Source organism: Heteronotia binoei, chromosome 4 (genome assembly GCF_032191835.1).
Source record: "Heteronotia binoei isolate CCM8104 ecotype False Entrance Well chromosome 4, APGP_CSIRO_Hbin_v1, whole genome shotgun sequence".
Lineage (NCBI taxonomy): Eukaryota > Metazoa > Chordata > Lepidosauria > Squamata > Gekkonidae > Heteronotia > Heteronotia binoei.
In genome coordinates, this window is record NC_083226.1 from 67,148,291 (window position 1) to 67,171,305 (window position 23,015).

The 23,015-nt window shown below is 45.5% G+C and overlaps 1 protein-coding gene across 1 annotated transcript in view; it reads left to right on the forward strand.

The window, feature by feature from the left end:
- RORB (RAR related orphan receptor B) overlaps positions 1–23,015 on the forward strand; it is a 204,608-nt gene that overhangs the window by 170,064 nt on the left and 11,529 nt on the right. The window contains exon 5 of the mRNA XM_060237472.1: positions 19,913–20,034. Coding sequence (XP_060093455.1) covers positions 19,913–20,034 — 122 coding nt within the window. The remainder of the gene's footprint in view (positions 1–19,912; positions 20,035–23,015) is intronic.

A 23,015-nucleotide genomic window follows, 5' to 3' on the forward strand; every position in this document is an offset into this window, starting at 1 on the left:
GCACCAAATTTGCAACATCGTATCCAGTGCCTCTGCTCAAATCACCCTCCAAGTTTCAAAAAGATTGGACCAGGGGATTTAATTCTATGAGCCCCAAAAGAAGGTGTCCCTATCCTTAAGAACATAAGAGAAGCCATGTTAGATCAGGCCAATGGCCCAGCCAGTCCAATACTCTGTCACACAGTGGCCAAAAAAACTATATATATATATATATATATATATATATATATATATATATATATATATATATATATATATATATATATATATATATATATATATATATATATATATATATGTGTGTGTGTGTGTGTGTGTGTGTGTATATATATATACACACACACACACATATACACACTGTGGCTAATAGCCACTGATGGACCTCTGCTCCATATTTTTATCTAACCCCCTCTTGAAGGTGGCTATGCTTGTGGCCGCCACCACCTATTGTGGCAGTGAATTCCACGTGTTAATCACCCTTTGGGTGAAGAAGTACTTCCTTTTATTTGTTTTAACCTGTCTGCTCAGCAATTTCATCGAATGCCCATGAGTTCTTGTATTGTGAGAAAGGGAGAAAAATACTTCTTTCTCTACTTTCTCCATCCCATGCATTATATTGTAAACCTCTATCATGTCACCCCACAGTTGACGTTTCTCCAAGCTAAAGGGCCCCAAGCGTTTCAACCTTTCTTCATAGGGAAAGTGTTCCAGCCCTTTAATCATTCTAGTTGCCCTTTTCTGGACTTTCTTCAATGATATAATATCCTTTTCTGGACTTTCTCCAATGCTATAATATCCTTTTTGAGGTGCAGCGACCAGAACTGCACACAGTACTCCAAATGAGACAGCACCATCGATTTATACAGGGGCATTATGATACTGGCTGATTTGTTTTCAATTCCCTTCCTAATAATTCCCAGCAAGACGCACACTGTCTTGACATTTTCAGTGAGTTATCTACCACAACCCCAAGATCTCTCTCTTGGTCAGTCTCTGCTAGTTCACACCCCATCAACGTGTATTTGTAGCTGGGATTCTTGGCCCCAATGTGCATTACTTTGCACTTGGCCACATTGAACCACATCTGCCACGTTGACGCCCACTCACCCAGCCTCAACAGATCCCTTTGGAGTTCCTCACAATCCTCTCTGGTTCTTACCACCCTGAACAATGTAGTGTCATCCGCAAACTTGGCCACTTCACTGCTCACTCCCAACTCTAAATCATTTATGAACAAGTTAAAGAGCATGGGACCCAGTACCGAGCCCTGCGGCACCCCACTGCTTACCGTCCTCCACTGCGAAGACTGCCCAGTTATACTCACTCTCTGCTTCCTATTACTCAGCCAGTTTTTGATCCACAAGAGAACCTGTCCTTTTACTCCATGACTCTCAAGCTTTCTAAGGAACCTTTGATGAGGAACTTTATCAAAAGCTTTCTGGAAGTCAAGGTAAACAACATCTATCGGGTCTCCTTTGTCCACATGCTTGTTCACCCCCTCAAAGAAATGTAACAGGTTAGTGAGGCAAGATCTTCCCTTACAGAACCCATGCTGAGTCTTCCTCAATAACCCGTGTTCATCAATGTGCCTACTCATTCTGTCCTTGATAATGGTTTCTACCAACTTTCCCGGTATTGAAGTCAGACTGACTGGCCTGTAATTTCCCAGATCTCCTCTGGAATTCTTTTTAAAGATGGGGGTGACATTTGCTAGTTTCCAGTCCTCAGGAACGGAGGCAAATTTCAATGAAAGTTACAGATTTTTGTCAGAAGATCCACAAGTTCAACTTTGAGTTCTTTCAGAACTCTCAGATGTATGCCATCCGGACCTGGTGACTTATTAGTTTTTAATTTGTCTATCAGTTGTAGGACCTCCTCTTTTGTCACCTCAATCTGACTCAGGTTTTTCAACACCCCTTCCAAAATTAGTGGTTCTGGGGCGGGCAAAAAGTTCTCATCTTCCACAGTGAAGATGGAGGAAAAAAATGCATTCAGCTTCTCAGCCATTTCCCTATCTTCCTTCAGTAATCCTTTTACCCCATGGTCATCCAAGGGCCCCACTGCCTCCCTGGCTGGTTTCCTACTTCTAACATATTTGAAGAAATTTTTATTGTTGGTCTTTATGTTTTTGCAATATGCTCCTCATAGTCCCTTTTTGCCTGCCTGATCACAGTCTTGCATTTGATTTGCCACAGCCTGTGTTCCCTTTTATTAATCTCACTTGGACTGATTTTCCACCGCTTAAAGGAGTCCTTCTTACCTTTTACAGCTTCCATTACTTTGTTTATTAGCCATGCAGGCCTTTTCTTATGCCTGTTTGTGCCTTTCCTAACTTGTGGTATGTATTTTATCTGAGCTTCTAGGATTATAGTTTTAAATAGTCTCCAAGCTTCCCCAAGGGTTTTGACCGTATTTACCTTTCCTTTCAGTTTCCTCCTCACATGCCTCCTCATCTCAGAGAATTTACCCCTTTTAAAGTTAAACGTGGTTGTGGCGGTCCCTTTAAACGATGTGCGGTCCCTTTAAATGTGATCGCCAGAACACTCTTTGGAGTTCAATTATGCTTGTCATAACCTTGGTCCTGGGTCCACCCCAATGTCTCCTGACTCCACCCCCAAAGTCTCTTGACTCCACCCCAAAGTCCCCAGATGTTTCTTAAATTGGACCTGGCAAACCTATTTATAACTTAGCATATAAAATTGTACCATTTGGCATAGGATTTAAAGGTATAAATGTTTTAATTTTTTTTTTAAAGAAAAATTGCAGATTAATCTAATAATTTGAAAGACGGAGAAAGATTTGCAAACTCTTGCACACTATGTTACCTTAGCCCATGTATATTAATTTTTGCCATCTGAGAGGTAGGAAAAGATAAAGACAAAAGCCAGAAAATAAATTCTATAGTGAAGTAAAGAAACCGTTATTTTGACAGAAACTCTGTCATACAATCACAATATATGGCTTACCGGCATATCTAGGTATCAAGTTAAACTTTATAATATTGAAAACACTGAACTGAAGTCACTAATAACATGTTGTCATTAAACAAATAGATCTAGATCAAATCAAAGTTCTGGAGCAAATCAAACCTGAATTCTTCCTAGACATTGTAAGCTGGAGCTATCATACTTTGGTAATAACACAAGAAGACAAAATTCACTGAGAAAACAGGAATGCTAGGAAAAGTTACAAGGAGTAGGAAAAGAGCAACACCCAACATTAGATGGATTGACTCAATAGGAAGGCACAGTCTTTAGTCTGCAAGACCTGAGCAAGGCTGTCAGTGATAGGACGTTTTGCAGGTCATTAATTCACAGGATTACCATAAATCAGAAATGGCTTGTTAGCACAAAGTGCGTGCACATTATAGCATAGTTTCCAGAATTATATTTATATATTATTCAAAACCATTGGAATAAGATATTTATTTATTTACCTTCGATTTATATCCTGCCCATTCCAAAAGCAGACTCAGGGCAGCTAACTGTCATAGTAAAACCAACTATCTCAGTTACAAGTTTAAAACAATAAAACATATACAATTAACAATTTAAAAACAAGATATTAGGTGCTACACAAAATCTTGAAGCACAGGCGGATCAGATTATATTAGATCTTCTGTTTATCTGTTGGGGGTCCTTCTGGTGGTATTGCTCAGGAGCATAGAAGTGGAAGCCTTCTCTCACTAGTTACTATAGGCCTGTTGAAAAAATTCGGTTTTACAAGCCCTGCAGAATTGGGAGAGATTCCGCAGGATTCTTATGGCTTCAGAAAGAGCATTTCACAGCATCAGTGCTGCGACTGAGAAGGCCCTGGCCCATGTAGAGCCTAGTCTGGCCTCCCTTGATTCGGGGATGGACAACAGATTTTGAGTTCCCAAACACAATGCTTTCTGGGGAACATATGGGGAAAGGCGGTTCTGAAGATAGACAGGTCCTGGGCCATATAGGGTTTTAAAGGTAAATACCAATCCTTTGAAACAATACCAATCCTTTGAAACAATACAATCCTTGGTACACAATAGGCAGCCAGTGCAGCTCTTTCAACACTGGTTGAATGTGCTTCCATTGAAGGAGCCCCATTAACAACCATGCTGCAGCATTCTGCACTAGCTTCAGTTTCCGGGTCAGAGTCAAGAGCAGCCCCATGTAGAGGGCATTACAGCAGTCTTTTGATAATGTGGATCATCATTGCTAAGTCGCGGTGCTCTAGAAAAGGGGTCAACTGCCATACCCGCAGCAGATGGAAAAAGACGGGCTTCGCAGTGGTTGCTACTTGGCCCACCATAAACAAGGAGGCTTCTAGAAGCACTCCCAGGCTCTTGACCTTCATGGATGGAATTAGTAGCACCCCATCAAAAGCCTGCAAGAGGATCTCCTTTCCCAGGTCACTGCAACTCAGATAGAAAACCTCTGTCTTTGTCGGATTCAATTTCAATCGACTCAGCCTGAGCCAAGATGTCACGACTTGTAGCGCCAGGTCCAAGTTGTCCAGGGTACAGCCAGATTGGTCGCCCAATAGATAGAGCTAGGCGTCATCTGCATATTGATGGTATCCCAGTCCATACCTCCTGACAATCTGGGCAAGGGGGCGCATGTAGATGTTAAATAACATCAGGGACAGAACTGCCCCTTGTGACACACCCCATGTGAGTGGGTGCCTCAGGAATGATTCTTCCCCTATCAGCACCCTTTGTCCCCTACCTTGAAGGAAAGAGGCCAGCTATTGCAAGGCAGAACCCCGGATCCTTATGCCGGTGAGGCGGCTAGACAGTAGCTGATGGTCAACCATATCAAATGCGGCTGACAGGTCTAGTAACAGCAGTACCGCTGAGCTGCCTCGATCCATATGTTGCAGGAGGTCATCTATGAGGGCAACCAAAACCCTCTCTGTCCCATGACCAGGACGAAAACCAGACTGGAACAAGTCCAGTGCAGAAGTGTCATCCAGGAACCCTTGTAAATGAGTCGCCACAACCCGCTATATAACCTTACTCAGAAAGAGTAGGTTTGACACCGGCTGATAGTTCACCAATTCAACCATGTCTGCAGGTAGCTTTTTTAAAGTGGAAGCATACCACAGCCTCTTTAAGAGGTGTGGGAAAGATTCCCTCTAGAAGGGATCTGTTAATAATCACCTGTAGTGGTTCACGTAGTGTCGCCTGGCCAGCTTTCACTAGTCAAGACAGGTGCAGATCCAAACGACTGGTGGTAGGGCGCACAGTAAGGAGGGTACTGTTGACTTCTTTCAGACTGAGTGGAGTGAAGGAATCAAAAAATGGACCAGAAAGCATGCTTGGTGCCTCGAGTTCACTCACTGTATCAAGTGTGGCAGGCAGGTCATGTCGGAGCGACGAGACCTTATCTACGAAAAAACTCGCTACAGCCTCATGGCCTATTTCCAATTTCCTAATGTTTTGTTTACCTTGTGACAAGGTTGTTAATGCCTGGATTATGCTAAATAATTGTGCCAGGTGTGAGGTTGCAGACGCAATCCAGGTTGCAAAGTAAGCCTTCTTTGTGGCCCAGACTGCCATCTCATAGGTCCTCATAAATGACCTATAGGATGTTCTCATCGCTTCATCATGAGTACATCGCCACTGCCTCTCTAGTCATCTTAGTCACCATTTCATCAATCGCAGTTCCAGGGCATACCATGGTGCCAATCGTGAGCAGGGATGAAGAGGATGCCGGGGAGCGATCTTGTCGATAGCTGCAGAGAGCCAGTTTTTCCAGGTCTTCGCAAGATCATCCAAGTCACCAGAGGGCCAGGGATACTACAAAGCCATCTGAAACCACATAGGGTCCATCTGACTTCAAGGGTGAGCTAAAACCTGCTCTCCACCTAAACAGGGCAGAAATGGGATATTCACATGGGCCCTCAGTGCATAGAGGTCCGACCATAGCACTGCATCTGCAGAAATCTGGTCTACTACAACTCCCATTGCAAAGATCAGATCTAGTGGGTACCCAGGCTGGTGTGTGGGGTTGTTATATATTGGGAGAGTGCTAGTGCCACCATGGAAGACACTAGATCCACCACCTGACTAGAGGCTGTGTTCTCGGCACGGAAGTTGAAGTCACCCAAGTCAAGGGCACTCCAAAGTCCAGCCTGCTACAGCCTCCACCAGGGATGGTAAGGCACTGGCTGGTGCATTAGTTGGACAGTACATAAGCCAGATTGCCAAACTCTCTCCAATGTCCCACAGCAAGCCAACACACTCTATGCCAGTGATCTCGGGGGATGGGAGCACCCGGAAGGAGTAAGCCTCCCATATGAAGAAAACCATCCCCCCCCCCCGCCCACTAGTCCACGATTGGTGAAGGACTGAGAATCTGGGAGGAGCAACTTGGGAGACAGCTACTGACTCCCCGTCTCACACCCATGTCTCAGTCATGCAGGCCAGTTCCATATCCTGCCTAAGCAGGAAATCCTGCAGGACTGGGATCTTATTATTTATGGACCTGGCGTTGCACAATACCAAAGATGGAGGTGAGTACTTCCACTTTGCCCCCATATCTGCTATCCTTAGGATGGGATAGAGGCTGGAAGGAGAGCAAGCCTTCCTATGTCTCAGTCCCCTTCTGTTCCCAGTTCATCTGCTCCCACCGCTATACCTTCCCCTCCCCAGGAGCACTGGAATCCCCTGACCAGATATCTCCCCCTGATGATCTCCGCTGAGCTTCAGATCATCGACAGAGTACAGTGCCTGCAACTTACAACTTATCCTTCCCTCGCACTCAATCCAGCGCTCTATCCAACACTATCTAAGATATACTAATACAGTATTCCTACTACTAAACTTTCAATTCCTACTACTAAACTTTCAATTTTTGCCAATCAATTTAGAATCACCTCCTCTCCCTCATCCACCCAATCAATTGGCAAACTTAAACCACAATTCATTCAGTAGATAATAAATTTCATCAATTAGACAAATTCATTCAGTAGATAATAATTTAATCAATTAGACCCAATATTCTAACCATTCCCAATTTGGAAAATTTAAGGGTAGCAGCATTGGAATTGAGCAGGGTCAACAATTGGAAGACACAGATGTTGAAACAACAATACTGATGTTTAAGCAGCAGATGGTTAGCTGGAATGAAGACAGTTTATAAAGTGCTAGTGCAAAAAAGCAAATGTTCTAGCAGAAGATATTCTAGCAGAGATGGTTAGTGCTGAGGCATCATAAAGTGAAAGTATATTAAAGTGCTAGAGCATCTAATAGTGTCTTAATGCATCTTAGAGTATCTTAAAGTGCTGGTGCAGTTTTCAGGCAGTTCTCTAGTCTCTGGCTATCAGTTGTTCTCAGCAGCCAAAGCAACTTGCATTTTTGTCTGCCAGTATATAGCTTGTGCAGACTATTAGGCACCATCACAGCGAATCCAGGGGAAGTCGAGACCTACCCAGGTTTCCTGGATAAGATCCCAATGCACTCAGTCTTTGCCAGATGATAAGTGAAGGCACAGCCCCCACATAAATAGCAGTCACAGTTGGGTCTAGTTCTTGAGTCACCCCCACATCAGGAGTGAAGGCACCCCAAAAAGCAAGCCACCATTCACTGTCAATTTTTCCTCTGCGCACCACCATGCACTGCTACTCACTGCCGGCTCTCCACTGGTCTACTGCCTCCTCTGCCCAGGTTGCTCTTAACTCCACACCACGGCAGCAGCTGTTCTCCACCGTGGGGCCAAGTCAGCACAACACCCACAGACGCTCCACTCAAGAGACCTTCGCCGCTGCTGTGATGGTCTCTTTCAGCCTCCACAACATGCCCCTGATAATGTGCACTGGCAACTGTCCTCCTTTTAGTCCTCAGAAGGATTTGGGCAGGTAAGGATTAATCATATGTCAGGCTCTGTAACTCTATCATATTAAAATTATAGAATACTAACCAAATGGACTCTGCATACTAACCAAAAGCCTTTTGTTATACTGTAGCTAGCATGCATATCAAAGAGGGGATGTTTGAAGTGTTAACTTTGTTTAGGTTGTAAAAGGAGCAAAGAAATGCGACTGTTAATAGATACCATGGTCGCCCAGCATCTTCCCAGAGGCAAAGAGAAAAGCGGAAGCTCTCGTGTGAAAGTTTGCACCTTCACTCCCTGTTGTTTTGAGAATAGTACTTTTGTTTAGATATTGCTTTGATGTAGATTCCATAAGACTGACACCCATTCCCAGGTATTAGTCTCAACTTCTGTATCCAGCTATGAGTTTCCAATAAAGTATACATTGTTTCAAAGAATACTGCCTTGAGTCTCCATTGCCTGACATTTTGAGACTAATCTTTGAAAAGGGGTTTATCTGAACCGGCCACTTTGAAGTCGAATGGCTGAAAAAGTTCTGGATAACAGAGAACCTTGGACATAGGCGCGCTACGGGAATCAAATCCCCTTCCTACATCCAGACCCTGTTCATCAGCCCGCAGCAGTGGAAGCCGAGGACTTCTACCGCACTGATGGATGCAGCCCCAGCCTGGCACGAGACCCTCCTCACCAGACCACCTACAGGAGAGCCAAGAGAAGAGGTCGACGCGTCATGTGTTAGCCTGCCCGACTCGGAGGATGAGGAGGACGAGGGCCCGGGGAGAGAGGATGAAGCAGCCCGCTTGGAAGAAAAAAATCTTGGGGAAAGTGAAAACCCAGATGAAGGGGCTGGCGAAGGACCTCCGAAGCGAGATTCATAGTAATACCCAGGCAATCGCCCGGGAAGTGGGACGGCAGATCGACCGCATGCAGTCCCTGTGGGAGATGGAACACCGGTCGGGACTGCCTGCACAACCACCTCTGGCAAATCCTGGGGGGGGATGGCAGTGGGGGAGCACCAGCACCCCCACCCGGAGGACCAGCACCCAGAGAGCCAGGGAAACCCCACGAGCTTGACCTCAAGTTCTACAGGGACCCAGAAGAAGTGGAATACTTCACCATCCAGGTGACCAGCTACATGCACTACTGGGGAAACACCTTCCCCGACGAGCCAAGCCGGGTGGACTACCTAGGATTGAAACTCACGGGGGCGGCCCGGAGATGGTACGTGAGCCTGTATGAATTGAGAGGTCCGGAGCTGGGGAGTGTGCACGCTTTCTTACAAGCCATGCTACGCCAATACGAGGATTCCCTTCGCGAGGCTTGGGCCCTCAACGTGCTGAAAGACCTGAAGCAAGGGACCCGCTCGGTGAGAGAATACACGGTGGAGTTCCAGACCCACTGCACCCAGGTGAGAGGTTGGAACGAGGTGATGAAGATCTAGGCCTACCAGAGTGGCCTCAGATCTGCTCTCCTGGATCGGGCCCTCCACCAGCCACGACCAACGACGCTGGTGGGGTGGGTCCAATTGGCGGGTGAAGTTGAAACCAACATGGATCGGGTGGCCCTGCAGCAACAGCGAGAGGGGAGCAGAGGGGGACGTGAGTCTCGGTCAGGGGCAAAGACTGAGTCCAAGAAATCCACCCCCCCCCCCCGAGCAGCTCCGCAAAGGGATCGGCCACCCGCAAATGCTACCGATGTGGCAACCTGGGGCATCTAGTCGGGGAATGCCCCGAGAAACCTCAAGCCCTCCCCCTCTGCACTGAGGACTACCAGCCCCAAGGTGAAGAAAACGCCGGGAAGACCAAAGGAGCCCAGCCGGGGCAACACCGCATTGTCGGCGGTGCTTGACGAGGATTTTACCAGGGCGAACGAGTCGGGAGACGAGTCAGAGCCGTCGGGAAACGAGCATGACCTGCCCTAAGCAGTGCTGAAAGGCAGGTCGACGCTACACCAGCACCACTGTGGGTGAGAATATCCGCAGAACTATTCTTAGTCCCTTTGACTTTATTGAACCCCAATTCCAAAGAGTTTATGCACACCCGAGCGCTAATCAACTCGGGGTGCACTAGGGAGATCATCACCCCGAGGCTAGTTGAAGCGCTAGGGTTAGCAAGAAAACCCCTCCCTCACCCGTTACAGTTCGAGCAAATGGACGAGACAGTAATGAAGGGGGAGCCATGCGTAAAAGAAAACCAATTTTTTCCAGTAGGGATTAAAGAGCACTGGGACCTGGAGGTGTTTGTAATTGCACCCTCCTCATCCTTTAATGTGGTAGTGGGGGTAGGATGGCTAGCAAGGCACCAACCAAACATCCAATGGGCTGAGCAAACCATAGACTTTGACAGCAAAAAATGCACTCATCACCACTGGTCAGTAAAGTGGGGCCCTGCGCCTCCTCCCAAGAATGAGAGACTATGCCTAACCATAGAGGAAGTACGATCCATTCCGCAAGAGTATCGGGACTTGCGTAGAGTGTTTAGTGAGGAAGAGGCGAACGAACTTCCCCCCCACAGAAGCACAGACTGTGCCATTGAACTTATACTGGGGCAGGAGTTACCCAAAGTGAAACTGTACTCAATGGGGTGGGCAGAGAAGGCAGAACTGAGAAAGTTCTTGGACAAAAATTTAAAATGAGGGTTCATCCGACCAGCCGCAGCCCCGCACGCGGCTCCAGTACTGTTCAGGAAAAAGAAGGACGGGGGGCTTAGACTTTGCACAGATTTTCGTGGGATAAATGCCATATCTATGTCAAATGCCTACCCCATACCACTAATTAAGGACTTGTTGAGCACAGTATCGGAGGGGTCCATCTTTACAAAATTAGACCTGAGGGATGCTTACTTCCGAGTCAGGATTAAAGAAGGAGACGAATGGAAGACAGCGTTCAACATCCCCTTGGGACAGTTTGAGTACTTAGTAATGCCATTTGGGTTACAGGGGGCCCCCGGAGTGTTTATGAACTTCATCAACGAAGTACTGAGGGAGTACCTGTACAAGGGAGTGGCGGTGTACCTGGATGACATCATTATCTACTCAAAAGATCTACCTTCCTGCATAAAGTTGGTGAGGAAAGTGCTCAACACCCTACTAGAGCACAAACTCTATGCTAAGTTGTCGAAATGCGAATTCCACCAAAAGGAATCAGATTACCTGGGCTTCAGAGTATCAGGGAAAGGCTTAGCCATGGACCCAGTGAAAATCCAAGCAGTGTTGGACTGGGAACCCTCGAGGACACGTAGACAGCTCCAATCTTTTACTGGATTCGCAAATTTTTACCGCGGGTTCATAGAGGGCTTTGCCAAAGTGATGCTACCACTGACCAATCTGTTAAAGACTAAGGGGCGGGGAGCCGAGGCGAAAAAAGCAAGTTCAAGATTAGCCTGGTCCCCCGAATGTCAAAAAGCATTTGAGAAATTAAAACAACTGTTCACTAGTGAACCTATCCTAGCGCACCCCAATGTAATCCAATAAAGTATACATTATTAGGGTTTGTAGAATTTTTCGGGCTCAAGTGCCCTGTTCTACTGGAGAAAGTTTTTCTTCCAGACGTTTCATTCTCGGCTGCGGAGAATGAAACGTCTGGAAGAAAAACTTTCTCCAGTAGAACACGGCACTTGAGCCCAAAAGATTCTACAAACCCTAATGATGTTACCAGCTGTGAAAAGCTGAAATCTTTGATAAAGTATACATTGTTTCAATGAATACTGCCTTGAGTCTCCATCGCCTGACACTAGGCTTCTGCATGCACCGCCATCTTTAGTTCTGATCTGATTTTAAGAACATAGTTTGCCAGGTATACCTAGAAATTATTATAGAATCATAAAGTTGGAAGGTACCTCCAGGATCATCTAGTCAAACCCTCTGCACAATGTAGGAAACTCACAAGTACCTCCCCCCCTACACACACACCCAGTGACCCCCACTCCATACTCAGAAGATGGCAAAAAAAAAACCCTCTCCAGGATCCCCAGCAAAACTGGCCAAGTGGTGAACAGCATATCCTTGAGCTACAAGAATTAAGCACTGATGCAATCCTTCCTGCTGTCTTTCTCATGATCTGCCTAAGTTCACAGAAACAGCATTGCTGTAAAATGGCCATCTAGCCTCTGTTTAAAAACCTCCAAAGAAGGAGAGCCCACCACCACACAAGGAAGCCAGTTCCACTGAGGAACCACTCTAACTTCAGGAAGTTCTTACTAATGTTTAAATTCTTTTGATTTAATTTCAACCTGTTGGTTCTGGTCCAACCTTCTGGGGCAACAGAAAACAATTCTCCCCCATCCTCTATATGACAGCTCTTCAAGTACTTGAAGATATCATATCACCTCTCAGTCATCTCCTCTCCAGGGTAAAGATATCCAGCTCCTTCAACTTTTCAGGCAACAGGCAATTATCTAATTCTCTAAATTTTATATACAAATTTACATAGGATGCACTTTGAGTAAAATCACTCATTCGGGAAAAAAAATCACTCATTCCAAAAGAAAATTTCATCCATCCATCCACCCATCCATCTGGAAATCACCATAAGTCAGAAATGACTTAATATCACAAAACACAAATACATTATAGCATAGTTTCCAAAATTACTCACATTAAAAATATATATTATTTGAAAACATAGGTAAAGAGTATACATAGAAATTATTATCTAATGCTCTAAATTTCTAATATAAATTTACATACTGTGCACTTTGAGTAAGATATTGCCTTAAAAACAATTCACTCATCCCAAAGGAAAAAAAATGAGGGAAGTTTTTTTAGTACTTTCCAAAATTCCTCATTTTTTCCACTGGAAAAATTGAAAAAGTTATCAGGTATTTTCATAATAAAATGTTGAATTAGAAGCAGCCCCTGCTTTGAGAAGATTTCTACTCAATCTAAAATAAGTATATATATAGTTTACAAGAGCCTGTCTTTTTTTCAGCACTACCACCCCCAATTTCCAAATTTTTCTGTCAGACTTTTTTTGAAAACAAGGATCCAGGAAAAAGGGGCGAAAACTGTTTTGGTTTTGTTTGTTTTTTCCTCATTGGATTTTTCTTTTCCCCAACCCCCAGGCCTTCACATCTCTAGCCACGAAGGCTGCTGGATGATATTGGACTAGTCACTTTCTCTTTCAACCTAACCTACTTAATAGGGTTGTTGTGAGGATAAATTGGAGGAGGGAAATGATGTATAACTTTGCTTCTTGGAGGAATGATACGGTAAAAATTAATAACTGCAGCTTGACTCATGGGTATGCACCATATGCTTAGAATGAAATGAAAATAAAAACTGATATACAAGAATTTGCACATGGTTGAGACCTAAGCAAGTGAACAAGGAACAAACTATAAAATGCCTCAGCAATTAAAAGCCTTCTATTCTGAAAACATGCATCCCATTTTTCTGCCCCAAGAGGCCATATAAGTCATGCTTGATGTTCCATGGCATGCAACTGTTGATAAAAGGCAAAGTGAAAGAGCCAAAATAAAGGAGCTTGTGGCACATGGAAATCAGAATATAAAGATGGGAAACAAGAACAGAGTTTAATTATGACACCAATATGGACTGTACTGGACAGGCTTTGTGTTCATTGAAGAAGAGCAGGTGAAGCCAAATAACTGGTTGGGAGGAGAGAACTATGAATACATCAGAAAGAAATAAGGGAAATGAATAATTTGATAGAGAAGATCCATCCAACCAATGTAGACAATAGAGCTGAAGCTTCCCTGCTGTAGTATCATAGCCAGGACTTCTAACAAGTTGTTAACAAGCTGTTTCATGGTGGGTATGTTCCAAGGCCAATGGAGCAATATGTGTTTAAGTGGTGGGAGGACATATACTGAATCCCAATTATCAGGTCATTGAGATAATGGCAGTTTTCCTGGATGAGGGAAAGGCTGTGTAAACTGCAGTAGTCCTTGTGTGCCCTGGCAATAAAGCAATTATGTACCCTTTTTTAATGCACTCATCCCTTCAAATGGCTTGTGCTCTGTTGTTGGCTTTGGAAAAAAAACACAACTCTCCTATTCATCTTCAGAATTTATCAAAAAGACTTTTTGGAAACCTTTCAGCCCACTGTCTTCCAGTCTAATCCCCTCTCTCCCTTTCATCAATGCCAACTCAGACAAAAAGAAAGCTGCCTCCAATGCTTATGCAATGGTAATCAGCCAACAGAATGAGCTGTCAGACTCCAGTCCCCTGAGTCCAAGCACAGCCTTTCTGTGATACACTCCAGCTCTGCTGGCCTGCAGCACAAGAATCTCAAGTCAGCCTTAGCGACTGGCTCAGGTTCAAATGGCAGCAGAAGAGAGCCTTTTTAAAAGTGGCTGCTTCTGCTGCCTGCCCTAAGGCATTGCACACCTACACTTGGAGGTCTGTCATCACTGTGACAATCAGTGAGACTATTTGGAAACAGTTCTCTGTACAGCCGTACAGTGTTGTAGCTTCTGATGCCAAACATACAAACATGGGGAATGCTGCTGAGCCAACTCATTTCAAGAGTAATAAATACAATTTCCCCTCAAAAATAGAATAAAAGAACCAGAATGCGTAAATTCACTATCAGCTGTGCAAATGCAAATATTACTAGCTGGCTAAAGCAAAATTACAGTTTTGAGCCACCATTTGCCTTTACCTGCAGACCAGTTTGTAGGAAGTGTTTCATACTTTGTTACTTGTAAGCAGGGCTTTTTTGTAGAAAAAGCCCAGCAGGAACTCATTTACATATTAGACCACACCCCCTGCCAGCACCATTATTTCATACAGGGCTTTTTTGTAGAAAAAGTCCAGCAGGAACTCATTTGCATATTAGGCTACACCCATGCTGCCAAGCCAGCCGGAACTGTGTTCCTGTGCATTCTTGCTTTAAAAAAGGCCCTGTTTGTGAGCAGGTTGAGTGCAGTGGCTCTTCAAAGTTGCTATCTGGCCAGAAGTTTACAGCCTTGACCACTCTCACCATCTTGGCCTGTAGCCAGAAACAGAATATAAAAACTCACAAAAAAGATTCAGCTGACTCAAATTTCTTGTGTGCAGAATGAATCATCACTTGCTCAAGTGTACTTGCAGAAAGGTGTCATGTGTGGTGGTTGCATCTGTAGTGTAAAATGCATATGTGCCCTAAGAAATTCTGAACATGGTGTATGTGTGTGTGTGTATACACACACACACGCATGCATACATGGGATGTGTGTGTGTATGAAAATGTCCTATTTTAAGGTTGGAAGGTTAGGGATGTTCCTAGTTAGTAGCAATTATCACAGCTTAACTAGTAACTAGATTAGTCATAGTGATCACTTGTTTGAAGTAGTCAGTCAGGAGATATGTCCTCTATTATGCTTTTCAAACTATTGTAACTCTACTATGTATGTGTGTGTGTATGTATGAGTGTGTGTTTGTGTCACCAGAGTGCCATAGGCATGTGAAAAGACTGCTACTGTTCTAACAAGATGTATGTGAGATGGCAGGTACCATTTTGCAAGACAAGAATGCAAAGGAATGTGCTTGATCTCCCAGCTACTATTGATCATATAAGCCAGCAAACCAGCCTCAATTAGAATCTGAGCTGTTAGACCCTTAAAAAGAGCCAGTTTGGTGTAGTGGTTAAGTGTGCAGACTCTTATCTGGGATAACCGGGTTTGATTCCCCACTCCTCCACTTGCACCTGCTGGAATGGCCTTGGGTCAGTCATAGCTCTGGCAGAGGTTGTCCTTGAAAGGGCAGCTGCTGTGAGAGCCCTCTCAGCCCCACCCACCTCACAGGGTGTCTGTTGTGGGGGAGGAAGGTAAAGGAGATTGTGAGCCGCTCTGAGACTCTTCAGAGTGGAGGGCGGGATATAAATCCAATATCTTCTTCCTCTTCTTCTTAAAAAATGACTTTGTTGACCTTGTGAAAAAAGGACTCTGCATTTACTCAGAAGATATGGGAAAATAATAATCCCATAAGGGTTTGCTTTATATTGATCAGATCTTATGAACATATATGAACATATGAAGCTGCCTTATACTGAATCAGACTCTTGGTCCATCAAAGTCAGTATTGTCTACTCAGACTGGCAGTGGCTCTCCAGGGTCTCAAGCTGAGGTTTCTCACACCTGTTTGCCTGGACCCTTTTTTGGAGATGCCGGGGATTGAACCTGGGACCTTCTGCTTCCCAAGCAAATGCTCTACCAATGAGCCACCGTCCCTCCCCTAATTATCTATTATCTTCAGTTAATAGATAATCATCTAGTGTATACGCTTTCACCCATTTAAAAGGCATAAAATGAATGCATTCCAGTTGGAGGGATGGAAGCATGGCTGTCTGTATAGTTATGTTTCAGAATGTACATGCGCATCATTTGTATGCATATAGGGGCTATGCATTACAGTGCATAGCTTAGACCTACTAACAAAATCACACTTTTTCTGTCCCCTGTCCATAAAACCAACAACAGCAATCATACTTACTCAGAAGTATGGGTATTTTTCATGTCTCATAGTTTACATGGTTTATGCTAATTTTTACATTAAATACAGATTAAAATCATGTTGCCAATATCTGTCTCTTACTTTACCATCAAACAGAAGTGCTGTAATCTTTTAAACTAAAAACTGTCAATCTCAGTGGCTCACCTTGCACATCAAGCAAAATTGGACGCAAATTTGGACACCATGAATCTTTATTTTTTTTAACAAGGAATAAGGCCTGTTGTGGTGAAAAATACAATGGACTCTAGAAAGGGACTCCAGGCAAGTGCCCGCCACCCTTGCTGTCCTCCCATCCACCCAAGTGAAGGCATTCATTCCCCCCCGACACACACACACACACCTCAAGGGGAGCTGATTTCTGCCTTGCCAGCCTTTGATGGGACACTATTAGCGCCAGCGTCGAAGGTCAAGAGCTTGGGGGTACTCCTTGAGCCTTCGCTGACAATGAAGGCCCAGGTAGCAGCCACTGCCAAATCTGCATTCTACCACCTTAGACGGATAAGGCAGTTGGTTCCATACCTGGAGTGCGACGACTTGGCAATAGTGATCCAGGCAACAGTCACCTCAAGAATAGACTACTGTAACGCCCTCTACATGGGGCTGCCCTTGACTCAACTTCGGAGGCTGCAACTGGTGCAAAATGCAGCAGCCAGGTTGGTAATAGAGCTATCTGTACAGGAGCACATTCATCCTGTGCTGAAAGCGTTACAATGGTTGCCTGTGGCATTCCGGATTCACTTCAAGGTGCTGGTTATAACCATTAAAGCCCTATATGACCTGGGACCTGTCTACCTTCAGGACTGCCTTTCCCCATACATACCCCAGAGAGCACTACGTTCAGGGTCTCAAAATCTCCTTAAGATCCCTGGACCGAAAGAAGCTCGATTGACCAGTACTAGAGCCAGAGCATTCTCAGTAACAGCCCCCACTTTGTGGAATGCCCTCCCCGAAAACGTCAGGGCCCTGCAGGACTTGCCACAGTTCTGCAGGGCCTGTAAGATCAAACTTTTCAAACTCGCCTTTAGTGGTTAGAGGGAGGTGACTATTACCTTCAGCATCCACAATCTCACTGAATTAATGTAATGAAAAACAGAAGCTTGTCATCTTGGATTTTAATATATATGGAAATGTTTTTATAGATCTAATTTTAATATGTTTGCTAATGTTTTTAAACTATTGTTAGCCGCCCTGAGCCTATCAGGGGAGGGCAGGATATAAATCTGATAAATCAATCAATCTAGAGAGCAGTTGTAATTCTGAGTGATCTCCAGCCCTAACCTGGAGATTGGCAAAACTGGTTCCCCAGGAGGAGATGTTGGTTTGGAGAGTGGAGTCTATGGCATTGTACCAGTCTGAGGTCCAACCCATTCTCAAAACTACCCTCTCCAGCAATTTGAAGAAGGAGAAGAATTGCAGATTTATACCCTGCCCTTCTCTCTGAATCAGAGACTCAGAGCGGCTTACAATCTCCCATATCTTCTCTCCCCACAATAGACACCCTGTGAGGTGGGTGGGGCTGAGAGGGCTCTCGTAGCAGCTGCCCTTCCAAGGACAACCTTTGCTAGGGCTATGGTTGACCCAAGGCCATTCCAACAGGTGCAAGTGGAGGAGTGGGAAATCAAACCCAGTTCTCCCAGGTAAGAGTCCACACACTTAACCACTACGCCAAACTGGCTCTCTACACCTGGAGTTGGCAACTGCTAAGTCACATGGGTTGTCCTAAGGGGGCCGTTGCTGAATAGGAGCAAGTAGCCAGGACAAGTTAAGTCATGTCAGTCAGGTGGCATCAAGTCACCTAGAGGGTGCTGCCAGACCTAGGGTACCAACCTCCATGTGGAGTCTGAAGATCTCCATACATCAGATCTCTCATTCCCATCCTGGAGAAAAGAACTGCTTTGGAGGGTGGACTGTATGCCATTCTATTCACCTGAGGCCTCTCCCATTACTGACAAAAATTGGTCACCTAGCAACAGCCTCTGGCTAGGGGTGAGGCTGGGGGGAGGAGGGAGAGAGCAAGTGACAGGAAAGAGACATGGCCTGTGAGGAAATGCTCACTGCCTAGCTGCATTATGGTGGCAGTGGTTCCCTGGCTATTTCTGCAGCTTTTAAAGGTTGTGTATGCTGGGAGGTCATCTGTGTGGACCATTAATGGGGCAGCAGAAGTCTGTTGCCAGCAATACTTTTCATGAGGCCAGTTGACAGAGAGAACCAGGGACGGTGCTGGGGTTTTTGCCACCCCAGGCATGACCCCACCCTCTACCCTTCAGTGAGGGAGGACCCCCAGCACCAATGCAAATTAGGCCATTTCCACAGAAGCAAATGCCGCCCCTGCTCGACTTTTCCACAGTGCGGGAAAGCCGACCGAGGCCAGATGGCTCCATTTGCACAGCAGGCTCCTCTTGAGGAGCCCCCTCCCCATGCAAATGCCCCCCTGTTCAACCTTCCCACAGTGTGGGAAAGCTGAGCGGGGCCAGATGGCCCCGTTTGCACAGAAGGCTCCTCTTGAGCCCTCCATGCAAACACACACACACACACACCACCGCTCGACCTTCCTGCAGCGCAATAAACCTGAGCGGGGCCAGATGGCCCTGTTTGCACAGCAGGCTCCTCTTGAGCAGCCCTCCATGCAAACACCTCCCCCCTGCTCGACCTTCCAACAGTGCAAGAAAGCCAAGTTGGGCCAGATGGCCCCATTTGCACAGTGGATTCCTCTTGAAGAGCCGTCTGTGCAAACACACACACCCCTTGCCGCTCGACCTTCCTGCAGCATGAGAAAGTCTTGGGTGGGGGAAAGAGGCAGTTAGAGATGTGTCTGTATCTGAGGTAAGACTGTTTTGGTGGTTTGTTCAACATTTCTATGCCTGCAGTAGGCGGGGCAGGGGAGTAAGCCTATGGGAGGCCAGAGATACTAAGTGAGCTGTGATGGGCCAATTATTTGTCAAGCACATGGAACTCACTCATTAGCCAATGGGTGAGCTTCGTTTGGCCACCACCATAGGGGAATTATTATCTATGATGCTTGTGGTAGAATAGTGAATACTGTGAAATTCATATGTTGAGACATGCTTCTGCACAAATAGCTCACTGTATGGTAGTCAGAGGGTTGCTGATTTGTTTGTGCTTCTGCCTCATAGCAGAATATCCAAGTCTGTCACTGGCTGTCCCTGTCCCTCCCTAGCCTCTTCCTAAACTTACTCTCAGATTCAGGAAAATAATCCTTTACTTCGGTTTTGCAGAAATTACATTCTATATATATCTACTGCTTTGAGGCAAAAGTTAGTTGCTGCATCATGATGTTCTTGGGAACACAAGAGTGATGCCAGATTTGCAACCAGGTGCATAATGAAAGATACGTGTTGATGCATTTTATCCTAGAGATTTCAATAGACTTCTATAATAAACTATTGATTAATTAATAAACTACTGGAGTTTCGTTGGATTATTGATTCAATTTTCAATGAGATATGATTGTAGCAGGGGTACCATTTAATGAGTGTCTTAGTGCTCTAAGATACAGTACCAGAGAAAGCATTCATAGTTTGTTCAGCAGCTAAGAGTCATATGGTAGCTACTGCACAGAACTGATTGATGTGATAGATCCTGAAGCAAACTTTAAAGATTTGTTTTCCCTTTTGTCTCTTTATTAGATCGAATTGCACAGAATATCATCAAGTCCCATCTGGAGACATGTCAATATACAATAGAGGAACTACATCAGCTAGCCTGGCAAACCCACACATATGAGGAAATCAAAGTATACCAGAGCAAGGTACCATTCTGCAAACAAATGTCTCTTGCCTCTCTACAAAAAATGTTTCTTGCCTCTCTTGTTTCTTTCTTTCTTTCTTTCTTTCTTTCTTTCTTTCTTTCTTTCTTTCTTTCTTTCTTTCTTTCTTTCTTTCTTTCTTTCTTTCTTTCTGCTTATATCCCGCTCTCTCTGCAAGCGGACTCAGGGCGGCTCACAACATTACATTACTACCATTAAAACCAATAAAACATATAAAACATAATTACATATTTAAATTATTTTAAACCATTTCATGTTGCTGTGTTAATACAGTACAATATAGGTGGTTCTGAAAATTCAGTGGTGACCACCAGTACTCTACTTGGTGCTCTCTCTATATATATATATCCAGTGGCAGCTCTCTCTCAGTTAGATATCAAAGGCCTGTCAAAACAATTCGGTCTTACAGGCCCTGCGGAATGTAGGCAGATCCCGCAGGGCCCTTATGGCCTCCGGGAGAGCATTCCAGAGTTCTGGCGCTGCCACAGAGAAAGCCCTGGTTTGTGTCATACGCAACCTGGCTTCTTTTGGTCCTGGGATGGACGGTAGATTTTTCGTCCCTGAACTCAGTGCTCTCTGGGGAATATACGGAGAAAGGCGGTCCGCAGATAGACAGGTCCCTGACCATAAAGGGCTTTAAAGGTCAGTGCCAACACCTTGAAACAAACTCAGAACACAACAGGAAGCCAGTGCAGCTCTTTCATCACCGGTTGAAGGTGCTCCCATCGAGGGAGTCTCATTAACAGCCGTACCACAGCATTCTGCACTAGCCGTAGTCTCTGGGTTAGCGTCAAGGGTAGCCCCATGTAGAGACCATCACAGTGATCTATTCTTGAGGTGACCGTGGCATGGATCACCATTGCTAAGTCGTTGTGTTCCAGGAACGGGGCCAGCTGCCACACCCACTGAAGGTGAAAAAAGGCGGATCTAACAGTGGCTGCTACTTGGGCCTCCATTGTGAGGGAGGACTCAAGGAGCACGCCCAAGCTCTTGACCTTAGGGGCCGGTATTAATGGCACCCCGTCAAGAGCCGGCAGACAAACCTCCCTCCCCGGGTCACCCCGACTCAGATAGAGAATCTCTGTCTTCGTCAGATTCAGATTCAGCCAGCTCAGCCTCAGCCAAGAAGCCACAGCTTGAAGAGCTAGGTCTAGATTTTCTGGGGTACAGTCAGACTGGCCACCCATCAATAGATAGAGCTGGGTGTCATCTGCGTATTGATGACAACCCAGTCCATACATCCTGACAATCTGGGCAAGGGGGCGCATATAGATGTTAAATAGCATCGGGGATAGGACCGCTCCCTGTGGCACCCCACAGCTGAGAGAGTGCCTCTGGGATACTTCCTCCCCTATCACCACCCTTTGTCCTCGATCTTGGAGAAAGGAGGTCAACCACTGTAAGGCAGACCGCTGAATCCCCACATCAGCAAGGCAGCTAGTCAGTAGCTGATGGTCAACCGTATCAAAAGCAGCTGACAGATCTAATAACAACAGCACCGTTGAGCCGCCCTGATCCAGATGTCGCATGAGGTCATCTATGCGGGCGACCAGAACCTCATAACAACATTCATTTTTTTTTCTGTGCTGTTAATCATTTAGCAACTTTAGTGGTGCATGAAGACTTGACATGGACATGATAAAATAGAGACAATCATATTGTAGCCTCAATATAGTCAATATAATCTACATTACTTATTTACTTGTTTGACTATAAGATATAATGGATTCTGGCAAATAGGGTTGTCAGGTCTCCTGCTATAGCAAGAGTGACTGATGGGGGGAAAGGGGGAAACATTACCATTGTGTCAATTGTGTGATGTCATTTCCAAGTCATACCTTGCTGTTGACATAATGGCATCTCTGTTGACACTGTCCCCCCTTAGCCTCCCACCAGATGCCAATCTGAGGTAAAACTGTTTTGGTGGTTAGTTCAACATTTCTAGGCCTGAAGTAGGCGGGGCAGGGGAGTAAGCCTATGGGAGGCCAGAGATACTGAGTGAGCTGTGATGGGCCAATTATTTGTCAAGCACAAGGAATTCACCCAATAGCCAATGGGAGAGCAATCCTATTCTCAGATTCAGGGAAATAATCCAGGCAAATTCTGGGTTGGTAAAGCTGCAGTACTTCAGTTCAAACTCTCTGCTCATGACCTGAGTTCGATCCCAGTGGAAGCTGGGTTCAGGTAGCCAGTTCAAGGTTGACTCAGCCTTCCATCCTTCCGAGGTCGGTAAAATGAGTACCCAGCTTACTGAGGGGAAGGTGTAGATGACTACGGAAGACAATGGCAAACCACCCCATGTAAAAAGTCTGCTGTGAAAACGTCATGATGCAATGTCACACCAGAGTCAGAAATGACTGGTGCTTGCACAGGGGACTACCTTTACCTTTTAAGGACAACCTAAGTACAGAGGACATACCTACCTGAATCTTGCATGGCTTTCTCATGAAGTTTAATATGTGGAGTCAGAAAGAGTCTGAACCATAAGTAAAATCTGGGTTGTAATTATTGCAGATGAAGTTAGAGAGTCAGTTTGGTGTAGTGGTTAAGTGTGCGGACTCTTATCTGGGAGAACCGGGTTTGATTCCCCATTCCTCCATTTGCACCTGCTGGAATGGCCTTGGGTCACCCATAGCTTTCACAGGAGTTGTCCTTGAAAGGGCAGCTGCTGCAAAAAGCTCTCTCAGCACCACCTACCTCACAGGGTATCTGTTGTGGGCAGGGCCGGCTCGCCCACTAGGCAAACTAGGTGGTTGCCTAAGGCGCCAGGAGGTGGGGGCAGCAAATTGGGCTCTTCCCCCATCCGGTGCCCCAGCAAGGCAACTGCCTAGTTTGCCTTCCTCCCTCTCTCCCCCCCTGCCATGGCCACTGCTGCTGCCGCAGCTGCCACTAGCGCCCTCCGGCTTGCCCCCACCCGCTCCGGCTCCCCACTAGTCCCCTCCAGCCCGTCGATGCTCCCCCCC